This window comes from Eublepharis macularius, chromosome 2 (genome assembly GCF_028583425.1).
Source record: "Eublepharis macularius isolate TG4126 chromosome 2, MPM_Emac_v1.0, whole genome shotgun sequence".
NCBI lineage: Eukaryota > Metazoa > Chordata > Lepidosauria > Squamata > Eublepharidae > Eublepharis > Eublepharis macularius.
In genome coordinates, this window is record NC_072791.1 from 134,137,315 (window position 1) to 134,160,758 (window position 23,444).

The 23,444-nt window shown below is 46.5% G+C and overlaps 1 protein-coding gene across 4 annotated transcripts in view; it reads right to left on the reverse strand.

The window, feature by feature from the left end:
• TNNT3 (troponin T3, fast skeletal type) overlaps positions 1 to 23,444 on the reverse strand; it is a 64,012-nt gene that overhangs the window by 9,887 nt on the left and 30,681 nt on the right. For all 4 annotated transcript variants that reach the window (XM_054971563.1, XM_054971566.1, XM_054971565.1 and 1 more), the window contains 7 exons: positions 21,685 to 21,706; positions 16,691 to 16,736; positions 16,318 to 16,434; positions 15,569 to 15,646; positions 15,267 to 15,380; positions 13,425 to 13,534; positions 1,399 to 1,489 (listed from right to left, as the gene is read on the reverse strand). In XM_054971563.1, coding sequence (XP_054827538.1) covers positions 1,399 to 1,489; positions 13,425 to 13,534; positions 15,267 to 15,380; positions 15,569 to 15,646; positions 16,318 to 16,434; positions 16,691 to 16,736; positions 21,685 to 21,706 — 578 coding nt within the window. The remainder of the gene's footprint in view (positions 1 to 1,398; positions 1,490 to 13,424; positions 13,535 to 15,266; positions 15,381 to 15,568; positions 15,647 to 16,317; positions 16,435 to 16,690; positions 16,737 to 21,684; positions 21,707 to 23,444) is intronic.

Sequence of the window (23,444 nt, forward strand, 5' to 3'; positions counted from 1 at the left end):
CTTCTCTGCCCCCCCCCCGCTGCTTCTTTAATGGCTTTCACATTGCTTTCAATTAAGCCCACCCTTTGATCTGTTTCATTCAGCTTGTCAACAAAGGGTTTTATGGCTTCCATAACCGCTCTTTTAACCAGTTCCTCAAGCGTCTCGCCCCTCTGCAAGGCCGCCGTAACTGACTTGCCAAGAGAAGGACTCTGCTTTTTCGCTGCCATTTTAGGGGGGGGGGAACCGCCAATCTTCCGAGACTCTATGAGGGGGGAAAAATCCGAGTCTTCTAACCTTCAGACCCCACCACTCCTCGCATGCGCTTGTAGTAACAGAAGGGATTCGCTTACTTGCAGGCTTTCGCCTAATCCTGCTCCTTGCCGTTTTCCATAGCCCGGCAGCACACTGGGTGCCACGCTCGTCTGCCGGCCTCCATAGGGACAAACGGGCGATTTAGGCTTTGGGGTACTTCTCAAATGCAGATGTTTACAATATGTATTCAGATAAAAAGCCCCAAACATTTCAAAGCTGTCAGGGCTCTAACCTATCTTGAGTCAAATTTCAAAGGATGATATTTAAATTAGCATTTTAACCAAGCAAATGCTTTAAGATGGAATTCATTTCCATTTGATGTATTATCACGTTCCTCCAAAGCACAGAGTCCATGTGTAGTGGGATAATGGAACTGTGCAGATCTGTCCCTCCACCACCATCCCCACTCTTCTCTGCCCCAAGGTGCAGCTTACTTACATGCATTGTATGAAACATGCGTAACACTTATACACCTACACGTACATTCCTGTGTGCATAGACCCAAAAATGTATGGCTGGACTGCATGTTATTTGATTTTGGCCGGTATGCAGAGTGGCTGTTCTCTTATCCCATGGTAGGAGAGCTGGGACCATGCTCACGATTTGAAGATTAACATAGAATATTTTTTCTCTGAGATCAACTACAGTGTCTTTATAATAGTGGATACCATACATATAGATCATTCTACCCTCTGTCTATAGGAGTACTGCCAAGGGAGAGAGCATGGAGGCAGGGGACACCAGAACAGAACTCAGCACTGGACCTCTAGTTATTTCAGTCCAGTGCTGATCTTTCAGTAATGGTCCTTGGCTCCCTTCCTTGAATTCTGAGCTGGAAAACAAAACCATTAAATTAGACATGTTGTGAGTGAAGGCAGTTTACAAACAAGTAAATAAATAGCTCTAGATTTTTGTGTTCTCCCATCAGGCACATCATGAGGAAACAGTCTTTTTTTTCCAAAAAGAAATGAGTATTTCATTTTTGCTGATAAATAGACCAAATAGTAATAGGTCCTGAGGCCATTCCTTCCAGAGGGGGACAAAAAGCTATTTCACCTAGGGATAGGTGATAAAAAGAATTATAACTAAGACCTCTCTACTCACATCATATTTTTGTCTCTTCATCTTCTCTAGATATTCATACTTCTCCGTTTCCAGGTGACATAACCAGTCCCACATCTCCTTGGCTTTTTCCCTGTGTATTGGTGAAGAAGCAGAAATATGGGGGAATAATTGAAATTCCACACATCACCCATTCTGTAGACATCATAGCACTAGTAGCAATATTGCCAAAGGTTTCTACATATACGCCAAATATCTTTGAGGCCATCTAGAAGATGTTCAGTGCAATCCTGGTGTGTGCATGGGTACAAAAGTGTTTAGGGGGGCAACTATTTGCTACGCTGGCATATAACTGAGATACAGCAGCATAAACAGTTGTACTGGTGCAGCACTCTGGCACCACCATGCTGGTCCCAGCCACCGGTGCAGTTCACCATGGCTGCTCGCTGCTGAGTGTAAGGCCCTGCACCAATGTGGGAAGGGGAAGACCCATGGGTGGGACTGGAGTTAGTCAGCTCCCTAAGCTTACTCCCCAAGGAACAACTCCCAACTCTGGCAGATACTTGTGCCTGCAAAAAACACGGTGTAACCCATGAATGCCCATGCAACAAAAAAGTTCAAGTCCCCCCCACGCACACACACCTGCAGCCCTGCCCAAAAGCCCTGGTGAAGCACAGGATGCTGGCTACAGCTCCAACCAATCACCTTCCTCTCCAATAGCAGACAACCCCTCCCCTCCCCAGCACCAAAGCACTTTCCCCAACACTACGTACACTCTAGTTAGGATGCCCCACAAGTCATAAGGCAGGATGCATGGAACTGGACTCTGTCTCTGAGTTCTCTGGCCTGTGGCCTTAGAGCATGCAGCATTGTACCTTGGGGATGGAAAAGGCACAAAGTGGGCTCTTAACACTACTGGAAGAGCACTTAGCACTAACAGCCAAGAGGGAGAGCAAAGTCCATGCTATGTGGCTAATGTGTCTCATTTCAGACTCCTAACAAGCACCCATCTCTGAAACCCCAAGCCAAAGGGGCAGCCACACAGAGATAGGTAAGCAGGTAAGCATGGGTACCTGCCACAGCTGGAAGTCCCCATCTGTTTTTCCCATTCTCTTGCATGAAGCTGGGCATGCCCTGGCTCCCACACTTGAGGCCAACAGACTGGGGGGGGGGAACAAACCAAGCCAGCCCCTTCTGGCACCATGGCCTATGTCCTGCAGCAGGGCATACCATTGGGGAAGAGTTCCTGGGAGACGAGCTAATAGCGTATGTGTGTGTGGGGGGTCACCTGAAGTGGATGACTAGGCACAACTGTAGATTTGGGTGCCTGGCAACTGTCCCACTATGCTGTATGGGTCAGGTGACCAAGAAACCCTGGGCCTCATTGATTTGCAGGATCCAGGCCCTATGCAGCAGCACTGAATGGAGAAGTTGCAGTTGCAGAGCACTTCCTCACAGATTGGGTAAGTAACATTAGGATGCCAACTGCATGTGCCTTAGGAGGATCTCCTGCCAAATAGGCCCTCCATGGGGCTGAGACTGTGGCCCCTCCTGGGGTACCATAGGCATGGCTGTGGCCAGTATGGCATCTGTGCTGTTTGCCATCACTGCACATGCCTCTCTTGCATCTGTGCAGGTGTTGATTCAAAAGGGAGCCCTGGGAGCATAACTATTGCAGTGCCTACCACTCTGCTCAGTCACTAGTCCTCCTCACTTAGATGCATGCTATGCTAAGGATGGCTCAGCCTGTCTCCCCACAGCCCCTGAGCAGTTGACAGAGGCACGGGTGCTATATTGGACAGAGGGAGTTAACAACTCGGTTCATCAGACCACTTCACAATTTGCAGTGTAATAAGGCCAGAGATTTTCTCCAACTCTTCCCTGCCTCTGCCTGTTTGTTTGTGAAAGGATAAGGCCATGCCCCTCCCAAATCTGCCTCCTCCCCCTATTTGTGACTTCCCCTTAGGGCTGACCCATCACACGTTCAAGAGAGTAGGCTCTGACTCAGAGATGCCCATGCTGGGATGCCTGTGGTGCCATTGGACTTTTGTTAACCTGCCACATATAGCAAGGGCAGTGGCACCTTGAAGGCTGAACCCACACTTAGGTCCCTCCCTCCTCACATACACTCTGCTGGCTGCTGTGTGTAGCATGTACATAGAACAGACTAGTCAGTGATCTGGGGGTACATATGACTGCTCTAGGAAGGGGGGGCAGTCTCCGGGTCCCACACTCTCCCACAGCACTGCTGGCATCTGATAAGCCATGCAGCTTGTTGGTGCAGGGGCAGGGAATCCAGGGGAGGGGACATTGTGGACTGGCATCCCTGCCAGAATGATGAATCCCCAGGACAGCCCATTGGCTGGGATGACCCATTCACCTCTACAAGCAGCTCTCTGCAATGAAAGCGGATTGCAGCAGTAAATGCAGCTCTCAGCAGTGAAAGCAGCTTTCTCACTAACCGTGCTTTGTAGTTTTGTTATCCAATTAATCTTTGATAGCTTCCGTATATATTCTCACACATTATGCTATGCATTTATATTTTTGTATCACTTTTATATTTACAGAAATAGTTAAGTTCACAGGTTAAGGGAGGGTGTCACGGAAGTATGGATTACAGCACATTATACTTAGTGATACACGTGTATTCTAGTTAACTCTGTATGAACTTTACTGTAGTTTTTCCTAGCATGTTCTATAACTACACAGATACTCTTTCATCTTGGCAGCCAATTAAAAATAGTGGACAGTAGCGGATAAATGTTCTCTAATTGTTAGAATGGACCAATGATGATCTGCTCACTTAACTCTTCCTGTCATCTTTACTGATTTATATATCTTATCTTGCAGCTGGACATAGTGTCATTTTTTGGCTAGGTAGAATGCCACATGATTGAAAATATGAATAATTAAGTCTCAAACCAATCATAGTTCATCTATGCTATCACATGGAAAAGATCTTAGATTTCTGTTTAAGATATCATATAAAGGTGCTAACCAAGAAAGCAGATCAGAGTTTTGATGAAAGAAATCTCATGAAGATCCAGGTGAGAAATATATTCTTGTAATATGTGTTAAGGAAACTTCAGTGCATTTCATAGACAATCTGATTAATTTAAACTTAGATTTAATTGAGAAATGTTCATTCTTGTTGCCATCTGTTCCATCTTTGTAGATCTTGCTTTATTTAAATACTAGATTTTATTTTAATAAAATAACTCTAAAGAGTGTTTGTGTCTTTGTGGGGACAGTACTGCAAGAAGAACCGTATAAATGATAGGTGTAAAATTTTACACTGAACAGTGGGAAACCTTAATGAGATGTGGATATGCATTCCATTACAAGGGCTGCAGTGAGCACCTACTGTCAACGGGCATGCCTCTTTTGAACATAGCCTCTTGGCCCAGTGATTTAGGTCTGTGGGTTTAAGACCAACCTCTGTATTTTTTTGGTCTTTCTCTTTTATCTTTTTCAGGGGGAGGGTATGTGTGGTTCAGAGCAGGAATGTTTGCATGTGAACAGCACTTTTGTTGCTCATCAGGCCCTTGTTGGGAAACGGGTTGCCATTCCATCTGCCAAATGGGTGCCTGTCCCCTATGGATTATTGAGGGGGGCTCTTGGGCCCTGTGCCTATGTTGGGGTTTTGCTGTTGCTCACTCTTCTCTCCCTATTTGCTGACTCTCCATGGAAGGTGGGGAGCGGCATCAAGGGGCAGTGGCTGGATCAGCAGCTGGTTATTGGCTGCACTTGTGTATGTCACTTATGGGGGCATCATCAGCTGCCATTGCTTGACTGGTAGATGTTGCTGGGCTTGCTGTGGACTCCAGCATGCTCGCTATGCTGTTTCTGCCTTCCAGAGGGCCCTTTCTGTTTCCTCCTGTGGAATGTCCACAAGGAATGGGCCAGTGGCACCACAACTGCACAAGCAGCCAGCAGCCTCCACATTGGCAGACCTCAGAGTTGTGTTGCCTGTTTACTAGCAGTTCATATGTATTTGTAAACATAAGGACTCTACAATATTTATGACTTCCCTTTTCCAACCTTCTCAATTATTTTTCTTCGCACCTGAAAAACATTTACTTCATTTTCACAGGACACCTTTTTGCTTTTTTCACATCTGTAATTTAAAAACTCACTTTTGCCTTCCACCAAACAAACTCAGAGAAACTGGAGGGGGAAATGTAGAGAAACTAAAAACCTAAAGCTTATGTCATGGAACAAACACCTGGCCACTGCCATTGTGAAATATCATTAATCACTAAATGGTAGTAAAAATTTCTCTCTCATGGGAGAGCTTGCAAACAACACAAACAATCCATGCAAAATTAAATGCTTCAAAGTTCCACTGATTTCAACAGGAAAGAGTAAAGCCACTGAAATGATCTCAAGACACAATGCTTTGGCTAGATTTTGCCTCTATATTTAAAATTACTAAATAAATCTAGCTATATAGCCTATAGACTCTGATTCTTATCCTGCTTTCTATGGTATCATGATTAGACATGGGCGCGAACCAAAAAAATTTAACGAACCAGCAGTTCATGGTTCAGTGCCGAAGACGATCCTGAGATCGCGAACTGCAACGAACATTTTCCATTGCCGAACTGGTTCGCGGTTAGTGAGACGCGGAACAGCCACCGTGGCACTTACAGAGCCCATATTCCTGGGGAGTCTTTTGCAGGCTCTCCTACAGCCATCACCCAAGATTGCAAAAGGGATCTTGGAGTTATACCCTCTCCCATCCAAGGCCCCCAGGAAACTCCCACTCAACACAATTAGAGCCACCGGTTGACGTTGGCCCACTGTAAAGAAGGTGGGTGTTGACGGTGGCCGCTGGGCCTGGCGGGCATGGGGAGACAGCGATGAGCCATCTCCACTTTAGGGGGCTGAGGGTCTGGCCACTCGCTGGTGGCACCCCTCATGTGCCCGCCCGCCAGGCCAAAGAGGAGTGCACTGGTATTCCCAGCATGGGTGGGAGAGGACATGTCATTTGGATGGGGGCCTGATCCCCCAGCAAGAGAGAGTCCTCACCCGAGGGTCCCACTGAGGAACAGTATGGCAGCAGCTGACCGCACCCACCTTCCTGCCTTGCTGGAAAGGACGGGAGGGAGAGGAGATGTCATTTGGAGGGGAAGTGGGAAGATCCACCAACAGCATGAGGCCTCCTCTGAAGTGCCCACTGAGCTACTCTGTGGTGGCAGCCAACAGTACCCACCTTCCTGCCTTGCCAGAAAGGACGGGAGGGAGAGGAGATGTTGTTTCAAGGGGTCAGAGTGCTCCAGAGAGGGACAGGTCGAAAGAGGGTCTGTGAAGTCGGAAGATCCTAACAGCCGAGAGGCCTCCTCCGAGGATCCCACTGAGGAACTCTGCGGCAGCAGCCAGAATCAACCACCTTTTTGCCTTTGCAGAAAGGATGGAATAGGACAGGAGAGGTCGTTGGGAGGGGACTCAGTGTTCTGCAGGGGGCGAGGTGAGAAGAGGGACTGTGTACTTGTGTGGGAGAGGAGGGCCAAGCCTGAGGCTTCCTGGCCGCATTGCGCAGCAGGACCGGGATGGAGGGATCCCACATCCACCCTGAAGGAGTGCACAAACTGCTGTGGCAGAAGCTTGTCCACTCCCCCTGTGTCACAGTGGAGGCTGTCGCCAGCATCACTCATCTTCATGCCTTCGCGGAAAGGACGTGACTGGTTGTGGCAGCATTACCCATTCCCCCCTGCTCAGAGGAGACAGCAGGTGTCCATGGAAAGGGGGGGGGTACCGTGCGGTGCCACGCTAACACCAGCAACAGCAGCACAGCTGCTCCTCATGGCAGAAAGCAGCATCAGCTCGCAGCACCACACCTTCCTGCCTTCGTGGAAAGGACATGACTGGTTGTAGCAGCATTACTCATTCACCCCTGCCTAGAGGGGACAGCCGCTGCTGTTGGCAGGAGTCACCGTGATGTACAATCTTATGTGCAACAGTAGTTAATCTGTCCCTCGTGGCCCAAAGCCAAAGCATCATACAGCACCCACCGTCCGGCCTTCACGGAAAGGGTGTGAGGGCGAGGGACCCATTCCCCCCTGCTCAGAGGGGGTAGCAGGTGCCCATGGAAAGGGAGGGGTACCATGTGGTGCCACACTAAAATCAGCAACAGCAGCAGAGCTGTTCCTCGTGCCCAAAAGCAGCATCAGCCTGCAGCACCACACCTTCCTGCCTTCGCGGAAAGGACGGGATGGGAAAGACAGGAGAGGTTGGGAGGCATCTAAGCAGATCCAGAGAGGGAGAGGTGTGAAGAGGGAACGGGAACTTGTATGGGAGAGGAGGGCAAAGGGTCACCAGCCATGGAAGCAGCCCTGAGAACTGAGGGAGGCTTGAGCCTGCTGTGGACAAGCTGGGCCGGCTACAACCCCAGGGTGGCTCAGAACCCGGGTAGGTCCAGGTCCACGGGAGGGTGCCCCAGTAGGTTGAGGTTCACCTTGATGAACGTCAACATGTCCACCAGGTCCAGGTGCAGACATGTGCGGCGGGGACAGAGGAGGTCTCCCAGGTGGGAGAACACCCGCTCGCTCTGCACGCTGGTGGGAGGGCAGGACAGGATGTTTGTTGCCACGATGGACAGGTCCGGCCATTGGTCAGATTTCCTCGCCCAATAATGCAACAAGTTGGCATGGGGGGGCTCAGTGGGCTCAGAAAGGTACTCACGCACCATAGCCCCCGCCGAGTCCTCCACTGAGAGGGACGCGCCTGCCGTGCAGCGGCCAACCACACAGCCCACCGACGAGGCCCAGAGATCGAATGTGTCTGTTGGGGTGGCTCTTCCCTGGCATGGCTCTCTTCCCCCTCCTCCCCCTCCCCCTCCTCCTCCACCGCCTGCCCCTCGCTGCTACCCGGTTCCTTGTCTCCTGCCCTCTGGAAACAGTGCACCGCTCTGCAGAGCTCCTTTTTCCAGTGCTGCATCTGACCCGCCTGCATGGCAATGCTGCCCTTGCTGTGGGGGTCACAGAGGGAGGCCAGTTGGTACGGCGTCTCACAGCGTAGAGGATGCAGGCATTCAGCGACCCAGGCCTGGATCCTCTGGACAACGTCCCGGACCCTGGGGAGCAGCTCTTGCCCTTGCTGGAGCTCCTGGGCCAGAAACTGGTCTAGGCCGTGGATCAGAGGGAGGACCTGACCCAGGCTGGCCTGGTAGGAGCACAAGAGCTCAGTGGCATCCTTGAAAGGTTTCAGGATCCAGGACATCTGGGCAAGGACTGTCCAGTCCATGGAGCTGAGGCTTAACTCCTCTCCCCTCCTCAGCACATCCGAAAAGGACAGGATGTCTTCCAACGCACCCTTCTGCTCCACCAGATGACATATCATGTCGTAGGTGGAGTTCCAGTGGGTGGGCAGGTCCTGAAAGAGTTGGTGCTCGGGGTCCCCTGCCTCCCCCTGCATCTGGAACAGCTCGCGGGAAGAGTTTATGCTGTGGGAGAAGTGGGAAGCGATGCAACGGCAGCTGTCCAGCAGATTGCACATCCGCAAGGTTCCCTCGTCTCAGCTGTCCCTCGGCTTGCTCCCCAGCCTGAGCACGTCCCGCATCACGAGGTGCAGCTTGTGCGCCATGCCCACCAGGCCCGGGAGGGATGCCTCTTTCAGGGCTGCCAACATGTTGGCTCCCGCGTCCGTGACCATGAAGCCACAGACAAACCCTTCCACCTCGGACGTCCACTCCCTCAGAGCCGCCTTTTTTTTTTTTTGAAAATTTTTTATTTTTTTATTACCTACATTAACTAACAATACAGAGGGAAAGAAGGGGGACAGGGGAAGGAAAGAAAAAAAAACAGCAACATATAACAACACTACACTACAAATAATGCTTTCCCTTCATACTGCCATTATTAAAAAATTAAACCTTTGTAAGATATTGATGGAGTGGTTGACCTTGCAAAATACAGATTACAATCCAAATAAAGTCTTCCTCCCCCCCCCCCCCGGGCCTCGGACGCAGTTCTCTCTGAGCAACTGCAACCGCAGTGCTCGTTCCCCCCGCCCTTCAGACTTCAAATCCTTTTCTTCTTGCTTGGTGTCTTGCTGAAATTCTTGATTTTTGTCCTCAAAATCTCTTAGTTGATCTTCTGATATTATCTTGTAAGCTTGATCTTTGTAACTAAACCAGATACCTTCCGGAAATAGCCATTTATACTTTATTCCACGTTCCCTCAGAAGAGCTGCGAACTTTTTATACTTAAATCTTCTTTTCCGAACTAAAAATGGGACGTCCTTCAGTATCTTAACTTTATTACCTAGAAAGTCCAGATCCGCATTGTATGAGTTGTATAGGATAGCGTCTCGGATCCTCTTAGATGAAAAATCGATGATGATCTCGCGAGGCAGCTGACGCTTCGTTGCATATTTTGAAGAAGCCCGACGGACTTCCAAAATGGCGCTTTTTACCTCTTCTTTAGTTGCCCTCGTGGGTGTCGCCAATAGTTCCGAGGCCAGACCCCATAAATCCTCATTTTCCTCCTCTTTCACATTCTGGAGGCGCAAAATTGTCTGTGTTCGTTCCACTTGTAGCCCGATCAGCTGGTTCTCCACCAGCTTTAACTCTTTATTCGTTGCCCTCACAAGTGACACATTTTCCCGAGCAGACTTCTCTGCCCCCCCGCTGCTTCCTTAATGGTTTTCACTTCGCTCTCAATTAAGCCCACCCTTTGATCTGTTTCATTCAGCTTGTCAACAAAGGGCTTTATGGCTTCGATAACTGACCTCTTCATCAAGTCCTCGAGCGACTCTCCTTTCCCCTGCAGGGCAGCTGAGATTGACTTGCCCAAAGCGGGACTCTGCTTTTTCGCTGCCATTTTAGGGGGGGGGACCACCAACCAAATTCTGAAACTCAGCGAGGGGGAAGAACGAGCCTTCTTAGCTTCAGATCCCACCACTTCTTCACGTGCGCTTGTAATAACAGAAGGGATTCGCTTACTTACAGGCTTCCACCTAGTTCTGCTCTTTGCCGTTTTCCATGGCCCGGCAGCACTTGAGGTGCCGCGCACGTCTGCCGGCCTCCATAGGGACAAACGGGCAATTTACCCCCTGCATCGATTTCAGGGGGCTCTTCCCGCCGCGTCCCGGACCCTGCCTCCCTCACTGGGAGTCCTGGGGGCTAATCTTCGCAGATCAGCCACCCGGTCAGGCTGCTCGGGCGCTTCCTCTTGGACCTGCGGAGAGGAGCATCCGACATGGCCGAGAAAACGAAACCGACTCTCCCTCAGAGCCGCCTTGATGGTGGCGGTGATGTTCTTCCTGGTGTGGACCTTGTCCATCCCCCGGGCCTGAAGAAGAACCGCCCTGTAGCCCAGTGTCAAGCTGGGCACCTTTTTACGGCTGACAGATCTTGGCCTGGGGAGGCAGAGGTCCTCTGGTTGCCACCAGTGGGCGGTGATGGCAATGTACCCTTGATGGCAGCCGCTCCACAGTTCAGCCGTGAAGTGCACTGTTCTGCCTTGGGTGGCCGACAGTTCTCTGAGCACCATGTCTTCAACTGCCTCGTACAGGGCGGGCACGACTCGACGCCCAACAGTGTGCCGTGACGGCATGGAGAACCATGGGGCAAAGTGCTGGAGCAGCAGTTGGAAGCCCACACCCTCCACAACTGATAGGGGGAAGCCTTGCAGGGCAATCGTCTGAGCCACCACATGAACGCCCGCCTCCTGAGCTCTTGACCTCACCCTTTTCAGCAGAGCCACGCCCAAACCCGATGGAACAACTTCCCCCAGGGTGGCCTGCCTGACCCTTCCACTCCCACCAGCCACACCCTCGAGGCAAGGCTTCTTGCTCGGGGTGCATTCCAGAGACCCTCCCATCGATCCTGGATCAGACGAGCTGGTGGCCCTTGGTCTCCCCCCAACGGATGTTACGCTGGCCAAGGACGGAGACCACAGGCTTGGGTGGTGCCTCTTCAGGTGCTGAGTCAGGGACATCAATGACAGGTGCTTTGGGTCATTGCCCCTGCACACCAGGCCCTCACACACACAGCACCGCACCACACGGGGGTCAGTAGGAAGGGACCAAAAGTGCCTCCAAACAATGAGGTTGAACCGTGGCCCACTAACAGTTCCAGGGGAGGGAGGACGAAGGGTTGCTGCTGGATGTTCCACGGAGCTGGCAATGGAAGACGGAGTGATGGGTGGACTGCAGGCAGGGACAGCACCACCGGTAGTTTGAGTTGGGGATGGGCTGGATGTTTCCTCGAACCCCAACCATTCCTCCAAGGATCCCTCGGCCTCTTCCTCCCCCAAAATTTTCAGGAGTTCCTCTTCCACCACCGGCAAGACCTCTTTGGCCTCCTCCAAAGCCGCAACTGGTGATTTGGGGGGAGCAGGAGTCTCTGCTGCTCCAGAGTCCTGCACAGCACTGCTTCCCATGCTGCAACTGGGACAATCTCTGCACTTCCCCCCACGACCACTCTTGTCCCCCACCCGAAGCCTCATCATGCCAGCAAACAATTGAGAAGATGAAGAGAGATGACACTGTCAACTCTCAGCCGAAGTGCCCACCAAGCTTGGCCCCAGGGCCTGGCAGCAGCCCTGGCACCAGAGGGAGGGAGGAACTAGAGCCCTAGCTCACCACTCCCACAGACCTGAACAGATCAGGCACTAATGTGAGCCCTCAGCCGAGGTACCCACCAAGCTTGGCCTCAGGGCCTGGCAGCAGCCCTGGCACCAGAGGGAGGGAGGGACTAGAGCCCTAGCCCACCACTCCCACAGACCTGAACAGATCAGGCACTAATGTGAGCCCTCAGCCGAGGTACCCACCGAGCTTGGCCCCAGGGCCTGGCAGCAGCCCTGGCACCAGAGGGAGGGAGGGACTAGAGCCCTAGCCCACCACTCCCACAGACCTGAATAGATCAGGCACTAATGTGAGCCCTCAGCCAAGGTACCCACCGAGCTTGGCCTCAGGGCCTGGCAGCAGCCCTGGCACCAGAGGGAGGTAGGGACTAGAGCCCTAGCCCACCACTCCCACAGACCTGAACAGATCAAGCACTAATGTGAGCCCTCAGCCAAGGTACCCACCGAGCTTGGCCCCAGGGCCTGGCAGCAGCCCTGGCACCAGAGGGAGGGAGGGACTAGAGCCCTAGCCCACCACTCCCACAGACCTGACCCGATCAGGCACTGATCAATAATCAATGTGAGCCCTCAGCCAAGGTGCCCACTGAGCTTGGCCCCAGAGCCAGGCAGCAGCCCTTGAACCAGAGGAGATAGATCCCTATCCCCCAAATCCAAGCTGAATTATACTCTGTCTCTCTCCCCAAAGGCTGGCAATTGGCAAGCAAGAGCTCTGTCCCACTCCACTGCTCGCTGAAAGTGAAACCCAGCCTGGGAGCCCATGGCTATTTATAAGCACAGGTCCCATTGAGCAACGCAGGAGGTTTGTGGATGGCCATCAGAGCTGCCTATCAGGGTTTGCAGGGATGAGATTGGAGTGCCCGTGGCTACAGGACACCCCTTTCCCCCTCCCTCCCCTGGGTGTCTTCTCCCAACTTGTAACTGCTTTGCAGCTCCGTGGTTGGAAGGAAGACCTGCCGATCAAGGTAAGCTGGGCTTCCGTTCGGGTTTCCTGGGCGACAGAAGGAGCGCAGACAGAGTTCAGGCATTCCCTCAGCTCCGTTGCCAGGGGAATTGATTGCTGGCGCCTGAGTGTCTGCCTTCCCGAACCGTGGCCAAACGCACCGAACCAGGCCTCTTCCGAATGCTGGTTCATTGGCCGTGGCCGATCACGAACTGCCGGATTGCAATCGCGCAATCGTCATTTCTGTGGGTTTTTGAAGTTCGTAATACGGTTTGTGCCCATCTCTAATCATGATTATATAGACTTTATAGTTATGGTCTAATTAAGGCCAGATGTCTGTGGCAATACAATAAGTATCTAATATCCTTCATCTCTGCATCTTAGCCAAAAGGAGAATATTATCATAGCTAAACAAAGCCTTACAAGAAATCCCACCACAAACTGCTTCAATAAGGCAGGAAGAATGAACTACTTTATCTGGGATTAGTGCTCAGTTCTGGTAAATACCTGATTTTAAAATGGGGAAAATGGCATTTTACCTCAGTTTGTCTTCACTAAGGTGGTCAATGTTTAGAGGTTTGCGCCTGTCTGCCAGCACTTTCTTCTTCAATTCCCTAGCAGTTTGTTTCTTTCCTCTCTTCTGATCAGCCTGAGGGGAAACAGTATTTTCAGAATATCACAAGGTACACCTCTGCAAAAATTCATTGAAGAAAACATTACTGTCCTGTCCCAGAGCAACAGTTCTCATCCAGTGAAGGAGGCCTCCACTAATAGCGAAGCAACCAATAGGCAATAAAAGTTTATGTTCTTCCCTGACATCTCCCATTGTCCTTCCTGATTGCCAACCTACTCACGTTCCTCCCTTTATAACTAAATGTAGGAAAGATTGTGCCAGAACTAAAAAATGATTATTATCAAAGCATTATGGAATTTTGGTTCTGGGAGGCTGTATTATAGCTGTTTTGCTTCCACAGGATTTCCCCCAGCAGGATTGGATGACTCTACTTCTTTTTCCCAATTAACTTTTTCTTCCAAAGTACAGTAGATGCTTGCAGATTAGTAAGGGTGCAAAGTGACACTTTGGCCGTCGTCACACGGGCATCTCTTCCGTTAAATTTACAGCATATAGCGTCCTACCTGTTATCGGCACAGTAACGTTTCTTTGGGTCACCTAATGGCTCTTTGCGCCACCAGCTGTCCACACCGAAGCACTCTGTTCTGTTCTCTCTAACCGCGCAGAAGCAGCTCCTCCCCCTTTTTAAAAAATTATTCTGGCGTTTAATTCCGCTATAACGGAATAAGAGCATATAAACATTCCGTTAGAGCAAAACATTATGACCCTTTTGTTTTTCCAACTTTGAAATTATATAAATAGCCCTTTGCCCGCAGAAAACTCCCTGTCTGGCGTGATCCCCATCGCTGAAGACTCTGCCATGGCGATTGAGTCATTTTTACTTCAGCAGAAAGTTTGCATTGTGTTATGTCGTTATGGTGTTATAAGGACATAATAAAATTTAAAAAAGGGGAGTCGCAGGAAGAAATGGATTCTGGGATTGAAGGGAGGGCATAGGACATTGCGAGGCGAAATACATCGATGTGAGGCATTCACACTGAGGCACAAAATAGCGCGACTATCAAGCACAAAGCAGAAGAGAGAAAATCGCTACAGTGTTGAAATAAGGTGGGTGATTGCCGGGAAATAGCACCATTTTAGCGCTAAATAAAAGCCCGTGTGACGACGGCCTTTAAGTCAATGGTCTTAGCGTATGTATCTTTAGGAGTTTGATATTTATGGAGGCTAGAACATTTCTTTCCTTAACTGTTCACTATAGCACCATTACCATAGTGCATTATAGGAGAATATAGGAGAATATGCTGGAAAAAAATTAGGAAATTGTCAGCAATGCTGATGCCCATACAGGAGAAAAACAAAGCCCCACAAAATGTTCCTTATAACATTATAACAACATTTGATTTATATACCGCCCTTTAGGACAACTTAATGCCACACCCGGAGCAGTTTATGAAGTATGTTATTATTATCCTCACAACAATCAACCTGTGAGGTGGGTGGGGCTGAGGGTGCTCCAAGAAGCTGTGACTGACCCAAGGTCACCAAGCTGGTTTCAAGGGGAGGAGCGGAGAATCAAACCTGGTTCTCCAGCTTAGAGTCCTGCTGCTCTTAACCCCTACACCAAACTGGCTCTTGAAAGTAAAGCTTCTTCCTTGGCTTTTTCTTGAGAGGCAAAGACTTTCTACTGCCATATGGTAATATGTTCATAAGCTTTTAGGGAAATATAACTAGGCGATTTTCAGATGAGCAATGCGTTAGTTTACTTATCACAATCATGTTTCCTCATTCCAACTGTATATTTACTTACCTTAGCCAAATAGCTGCTGTAAGTAGCTCCCATGGAGGAGAGAGCCTTCTTCTTCTTCATGTCATCTTCAGCCCTTCTCTTGGCCTCGTCTTCCTCCCTTCTTGCTTTTTCCTCCTGTGAAATGGGCAAGAGAAGAAATTGCCCAGAATTAGATTTGTGAATAGACTGTGTGGAATAAGAAATATCGAACCTGAAAGGATTGGGGTGAGACTCTAGAGTGCAGCCAAAAGTACTAGCAGCATTTACCTAAAGCATTCTGCATAGCACTTACATGATGATGAGGTAAATATAGACAGACTTACAGCAAGCCTGGCCTGACGCTCTTTTTCCTTCTCAGCACGGATTCTTTGCTGATCAGCCCTTTCAGTTCTACGCTTCTCCTGTACATTGAACATGGAGGGAAAGAGCAATGAGTGGCTTCATTATGGCTGTATTCATGGTGCTGGATAGAACAAAAATGCTTAAATAACTGCTGTCTGATCATCTAATGGAATAAATTAGCACTGGGATTGCAAAATCTAATCCACTAATTAGTTAAACAAGGAGTGGTGGCCAATTTTTTTAGAAGCAAGCTATCTTACTGAGGGTAGCTTGATCATTTGTGGCATCCTGTAAGTGGCAATAGGATGCCACGTCCCCTGCATCGGAATCTGACACCCCTTTTATTCTGCATCAGATCTGGAATAATACAGTTTTTGATATTTGTTCAAGAACACTTGCAATTAATTTGATGGAATGTTTAAAATATCACTTGCCTCTGAAGACAACTGAGACCACAAAATTTATTTCTATTCAGCTGGGTGAAGTTCATTTCTTGAGAGTGAGTTCAAGGATCAAATTTCCCCCCACTATCCAAAACAGCAGTGCTTGGAACGCGGTTGCATAGCATCCCTTCAAAATTATGTCAATGAAGATGTGATCACTCCTTAAAATTCTCTTTTCAACCTCTTTTTGTCAAAAAGAAGGAAAAATCATTTACTTTTAGTTATGACAATACATATGATACTTTTGGAGAAGACATAATTATGGACACCACATTACTGAGACTTACGATTCTCTCTTTGAGAGCCATCAGTTCCTCCTCCTCTTTCTTTCGTGCTTCAAAGTGACTATCAATCAAAGCTTGAAGTTCAATCAAGTCTTTATTCTGCCTTTTCTTTTGGATGTCCTGGAGAGAGAAGAGAAATAATATGTTAAATTGGTTATGACAACAACGATAATGATAATAATCTCTTGGATATTTTTTTCATATCCTTTGATATCATCATTTATTAAAAGTCCCAGACACTTATTTCCTTGCATGATCCTTGATTAGGGAACGCAGGGGTGGGGTTCTAGTATCTTAATCCTCTTAGCTGATGTTAACTTGAAAGTTTAGAGAGGTCTGTAATTCTATATAATTGATAGGAGCCAGTGATACTTACATCAAAGTCTACTTTCTCACCCTCTGGTATTTTAGGTGCGGTCAGCCTATGCAAATAGGAAAAAGATAAAGACATAAAAGCTCCAATGGTAAATGTTTTCAGAACTGGGATAATGCTTCCCAAGAAAGCATTACTTAAATCAAGCTTGACATAACCCCATTTAGGAAAAATATGTTGTGACCACTTTGAGCTAGGATGTCAAAATCAATTAGGCTGAAAAGTCAAATTCTCCTCCCATCAGATGGTCAAGTGTGGTGACCATATATTTTTTTCACTGAACAATCAATTTTATTTTAGACATTAAACTGGAAAAAATTTAAATTGTAGCACAGAAGATGGGGTTATTTGGGGTATTGGATATTGGTAGGTGTATTGTGGGATGCTATGATGATCCCTAAAAGCCTGACCTTATGCTCCTGCCTTACAAGGACAAGCTGGTTTACCATGACATAATACTTATAAGCAACTTATAAATCCTCATAAGAACATAAGAACATAAGCAAAGCCATGTTGGATCAGGCCAGTGGCCCATCCAGTCCAACATTCTGTCACACACAGTGGCTAGAAATCCAGTGCCATCTAAAGGACTGTCAGTGAGGCCAGGACACCAGAAGCCCTCCCACTGCCTTCCTTCCAGCACCAAGACATCCTCATTTCACGTCCTGTAAGACTCCATTCCTCAATATACCAGACAAGTTTAGCAAAGTTGTCATTGACCTGTAGTTTAGAAAGGAACATATTGCTAGAGTAATGTGGCTCACTCAACCCCTAGTCTTGTTGCTCACACCCTGCCATGCTAACATGATGTTGACAGTGTTGTACATAAGAGCTTGTATTCACCGCTGATGGAAGGAGTTTTTGTCAATGAAACACACCTTCCTCGCAACCCTCTTCCCAGTGCCAAATGACCCTGAAATGCTGTTCCTGGATGACAAGGGACCCCCAAGAACAACATGAGGGACGCGTCAACGTGTCCAAAGTAGAAGGGGGGGGGGTCAGCAAAATCATTCCCCTTCCATTTGCAGAAATCTTTTGGTGGATAACTAGAGATGGGCACAAAATGGAACATGAACCAAAAAGAACCATGAACTGGCTCGGTTCGTGGTTCGGAACCAGTGGTTCGTGGAAGCTCATTTTCCACGAACTTCCACGAACTGGTCTACTGGTTCCTTTGGTTCATGTTAAACCAATATGCCCCTTTCCATGCTGCTGCAAAGCAGCCCTGACACGCAGCTGATCATTTAAACAGCAGGAGGCTTGGCTGTCCGGCCAAGAGTTCCCGGTCAGCAAGCCAAGCCCTATCTGCAGTTTAAACAGCCCAGCTGTTTAAATGATCAGCTGCTTGTCGGGAGATCTCCCCAACAAGCAGCTGATCTGCAGGTTTAAATGCCCCTTTCTGTGCTGCTGTGAAGCAGCACAGAAAGGGGCATTTAAACCCCACGAACCACGAACCGGTTTGCAAACTTGCCCCAGTTCATGGAAGTTCGTGGTTCATGAAAACACATGAACCACAAACTGCACAGTTCATTTGTCATGGTTTGTGCCCACCTCTAATAATAACCTATGCTATCATGTACCTAATGTATAGTTGTACTGACTGTTAAACCTCTTTCTATCTCCCTCTGCATCATGCAACTTTTTGTATTCAAATCCTTGTATCAACCTTCCTACTGTTTTCCATACCTCTCTACACTCCTGCAATAGTTTCCCTCTATCACCATGTCCTTTTCTTCCATTAAATCCCTTCTCAAAGGCTGCTTTTATACAAATATTGTCCTGAAGAAGCATGTGCTTTGTTTTGTGCTAATTCTCACCACCACCACCACCCATCTCACTGTTACATCTTTGGAAGAGATAACTTTGAATAAGTCAAATGGATGCCCAGAATCAAATATCTGAACAAGTTGATCTGAAAGTAAACAGTTTTGGTACATATATTCTGACAGGAAATTTCTTCTAAAGCTTAGAGAAGTCACTCTTATATGTGACGAATGGGAAGGTTTTGGTATGGTCATAAGAGTTTCATATAACTGAGCTTGTATAAGATGGCTTTCCCTTGGGCACCTTGAATCTCTCAGACGTGGGTTGTATGGGACTACCTAATCTTTCTGAAAGCGCTTTGGTGACGTTCTTTAGAATTGTATTTTATCATTTAGATTTAAGGTAGATAGGATAAGGGATGATGATATGTATGCTTATCTGTTTTTGATATCTTTCACATATGAAAGCGTATTTTGTATGTAATTTTTGTATTTTTCATTATTTCAATGTTGATTAGATTGATTTTAAATAAAAGTCTTAAAAGACAACATTAAGTAATTATTGGCTAGGATATATGGTTTTCACTTGATGCCTGGGAATAAATAAACTTATAACTTCTTTTCAGTCAGAGTGCTGTTCACTTCTAAGAGACTGGGGAGGGGGGTCCCACATGAGTTTTTCTGCTGGTTCTGGCCCCATATTGCTTTGATTTATCCCCTGATTTCTACATACTTTTTTTGGCCTTTAGTTTTCACTTCTTATGATTGTTTGTTTTTAACCAATACTCTCTTAATACTACTTTTATTCCAATCTTTTTCTGGAAGCAGTTTTTGAGTTGATTTTTTGGCTTTGTTTGTCCCACCCACTTCCATCCCCCTCCAACCCACTTTTTGATAATCGTCACTTGGCATCGTCACTACTCCCTCACCTCCTTCCCCCTTCCTGGTTTTGTTTTCTATCTTGCTTTGAAAATCATAATTGTCATATTGCTATATTGACCTACTGTAGTACTAACAGATGCAGCAGATTCTCAGAATTACCAGCTTTCATTTAAAAAAGAGTAAATCTCTAGCCCCTTCCCTTGTAGAGATGCCTTTTTCCTTATATCTAGAGACTTGCTTTTTTAAAACGCAAGGTGAGAATTCGGAGAATCTGCTGCATCTGTTGTTACAATAGTAGGTTGATATAGCAATATGATTTTTTTTTAAATGCAAAAGCGCTGGTGTTCCCGGGGAGGGGACTTGTGACTTCTGGCACCAAAAAAAAAGGAGCATAGTTTGAAAAGCACATCGCTGCTGCTGCTCTGGGCTCCATCCCAACTGTGGTTGGTTTGCCCCACCAGTGCTGGCTTCAGCCTCCTGGCTCTGGTTCAGCCTGGATGGGGCTCTCTCGTTTGGACTGCAGGGAAGGAATCTTAGGTATGGGTGGCAGAGCTGCTGCCCTTTAAGGCTCCCCCATGCAAAGATTTCCTCATGTATTCATTTTTGATTTTTTTTTTTTAAAAAATCCAGCCCTTACATTGCAATAGCAATAAAATCATGCATAAAAAATAAAAGGGGAAGTCACTAATGATGTCACCAACGATGACAGCCCCCGCACTTTGAAAATTCTGATTATTTAAGACATGTGCAGAACAAAATAAACCAACTGTAAAAATGCTGAGGTAAGGCAGACATGCAGAAGAACTGTACTCAATGCAATACCAATGCTTAGGGATTGACTGCTAAGAAAATCAAGAGTTAAGTCGAGTGTGCAGAAAAGCCCTGGCTTTGGGAGAGAACAGTAATTTCAATACAGCCCTGTGGTTTGATCATTAGTGTAGAGAAAAATGCTTAACTTTTTTCTTGTATTTAGCCCTTCTGAGGCAGAACGGCTGCTTAAAACTTTGGTCAAGAGGCCTTGTTTTTCTAAGACATTTTTTAGCCCACAAACTCCCCCTTTTCTGCTTCTAGCCATTTCTCTTGAGAACGGAGATGCCTCTCGCTTCCCGAACACTCTGACCTTGCAGATTGGATAAGAGAAAACCTCCATAGCCAGACAGTTAACCAATTAACATTCTTGCTTCATGAAACTAATTGCACGTGCATGATGGGAGGGGGTGTCTTGGACTGCAGCCACGCACCTAACTCCTTTTTTGCGCACAGTCACTTTTAACTATGAGATCACACTCTTGCTAGCCGATTGGTGGACTGGCCCTCCCCTCTCGGGTGGCAAGAATGGCATAAAAAAACCCATTACCAATAATGGACCTCAGATTCTGTCTGGGTTGCAGTAACCACTATTGTAACTCGGTCAGTATCTCAAACTGGCTCTGTCTGGGGATGGACGTTCCTGAACCCATCCATTTTGCTGTGCTGTGAAGCCTGACTGAATTTGCCTCTGTGACTAGAGATTTTGCCTTTTGCCTTCTTGACAACTTTCGACAATCTACTTCTACTTTGATATTGGTATGTATAAGTTAGAGCAAATAAAGCTATAGGTATTTTTGTTTTAATCCTCACAGTCTGTCTTGTACCATTGTATGTGACCTTGCACCTTAATAAATATATTATATTTTGTGTTTGGGTGTGTGACTTTGGGGTCTCAAAACTCAAGGTACTTTGCCAAACCCATTTTTGCTAGTTCTCGTGAACCACCTACCTTTTAACATTTTTTGCTGTGAACTCTACCTGCAAGCACACCCTTGCAAGGTAGACTTTGCTACTTTTAGCTCCCTAACAGGCTTGGAGGATGTCCCTCTCCTCCTAAAGCTTTTGGGAACCCTGAGGGACTGGTGGCAGAATTGAGGACATTTGAGGGACTTTCCTTCTCTTGCCAGTTTGCTAATTTTGTTTAGCCTGGCTGATAGACCTTTGCTGGCTCTTTCCCTAAGCTGGGTCGAGGCACTGAAGGCCTGTAGCCGTGACAATCCCACCGCTACCACCATTTCACGGCTACAGGCCTCTTGACCAAAGTTTTAAGCAGCCATTCCGCCTCAGAAGGGCTAAATACAAGAAAAAAGTTAAGCATTTTTCTCTACAATTAGAACATTGCTTTAAAATATACAAAAAGACTCTTTGTTTCCACATGTCTATTTAAAAGGAATGTTCCTCCTTGGGTGGGTTAAAACGACCGTAACAAGTAGATGAGGCTGACCTTGGTGGAATGATGATCTAATTCAGTATAAAGCAGCTTCATGTGTGTTAAATAGTTTGAAATATAGGAATAATGACAGCGACAGGAATTTTACTTACGTTGGTACTCTGGGTTTCCTTTCTACATGTGGGAATCCAGGAAGAAACAGAAGGCAAAGGAAGAAGAGACAGAAAATGTTAAACAACCAGGAAATAAATCTCAGTCTTGTTTGCTAAAACAAAAAATGAAAGTTAAATCCATTTGGCTATACCACTGAAACATCATATAGGTGACAGACTAATTTAACTTAAAAGTTAAACATGACCAAAAAATGAAATGAGCTTCCATGAATACTTCAACATAGCATCAGGAAGGTAGCAGTTCTAATTCTCAAATTCTAGGTGTCTATTATACATACTTTGGAGGTGGGAGGTTGTGGTAATATTACAGTAATAAAAAGCCACCGGCTATTGGACAGAGTATTGTGTACAAAATCTCATTTTAGGTCCTGTTGAATATCCTGTCTCTCAATTCACAAGGCAATTCATTAGTTTGAAGAACAGGTTGAAAAACGTTATGCCTCTTATGTCTAGAACCTTTTGTTTTTGCAATGGTAATATTAAAGCAAAATAATGTTCTGGGCAAGATTTTTGCCTTTCCCCACCATCCTCCTGAAAGACAAATTTAAAATACAAAAGCTTAAAATAAAAATATTTGTAGCTTCATGATCCCCTCCCCCCTTTATTGTTTTTAAACATCCAACCCGATGGAGAGATTTAGAGATCTCAATAGGTTGCTTGATATTTTATGATTTTTTTTATTGGTCCTAAAAAGTTTTACATGGCTTTTGCTTTTTAAGGTTATGGAGCTGAGTAAGTGTTGTCTGGAAAGGTTCTAAAGAAAAGTAAGAACCTTAGAAAGGAATGGATTAGTGCAATTGGTTGAAGGAGAGAAGAAAGATAACAAAGTAATGCCAAAGGAACGGGTTGATAAATGATGTTATTTGCTCTTTTAACTCAATTATTTTGTGCTAGGTGTCAACAATCCACGTTCTTGCTTTCTATCAACTTTCTTTATCCAATCACTTCCAATAATCCTTTTCTCTTTCTCTCTATCTTACCAGTCTGTCAGCATAATTTCTTTGATTTTTTGCTTCAAGTCTCCCCAATAACATTTTTTAGAATTATCCAAATCTGACTGGATTTTACTTGACATTCTAATACAAAATAACAGTACCATTATACTATCTATTAAAACCAATTAATAATTTATATTTCTACATTAATCTTAATGATACTTTCCTCTCTGAAAATAGTTTCAGGTGGGTAGTTGGTCTGTAGTGGAAGATCAAGATTCAGGTCCAGTAGCACCTTAAAGATCAACTAGATTTCCAGGGTAGGACCTTTCAAGAGTTAGAGTTCCTGGGAGCTCTGACTGTTGAACACTCATACTTTGGCAATCTAGTTGGTCTTTAAGGTACTACTGGGCTTGAATCTTGCTCTTCTCTGAAAATCTGGATGCATTTCATTATTCTCTTAATATATTGTGAGGAGAATGTACATTTTGTAGAACTTAATTTTTCTCATCCATTAAACGATCAGCTTTTCCATCAAATGTCTAAGAAATACAAGGGATGAAAACACAGACCACAACAAACATCATTTCATGTTCAGAAACACACAATATTCCCTTCCGCTCAACCCCTTACATCAAGTAATAATTTATTCCTATTGACTACAAACTTCAAATAGCAAAATATCAGTGCAATCCTAAGCAGAGTTATACCTGTCTAAAACCATTGTCTTCAATGCACTCAGAAGGGTATAACTCTGTTTAGGATTGTGCAGCAAATCATTCACTATAGAGACCATTTTTTAAA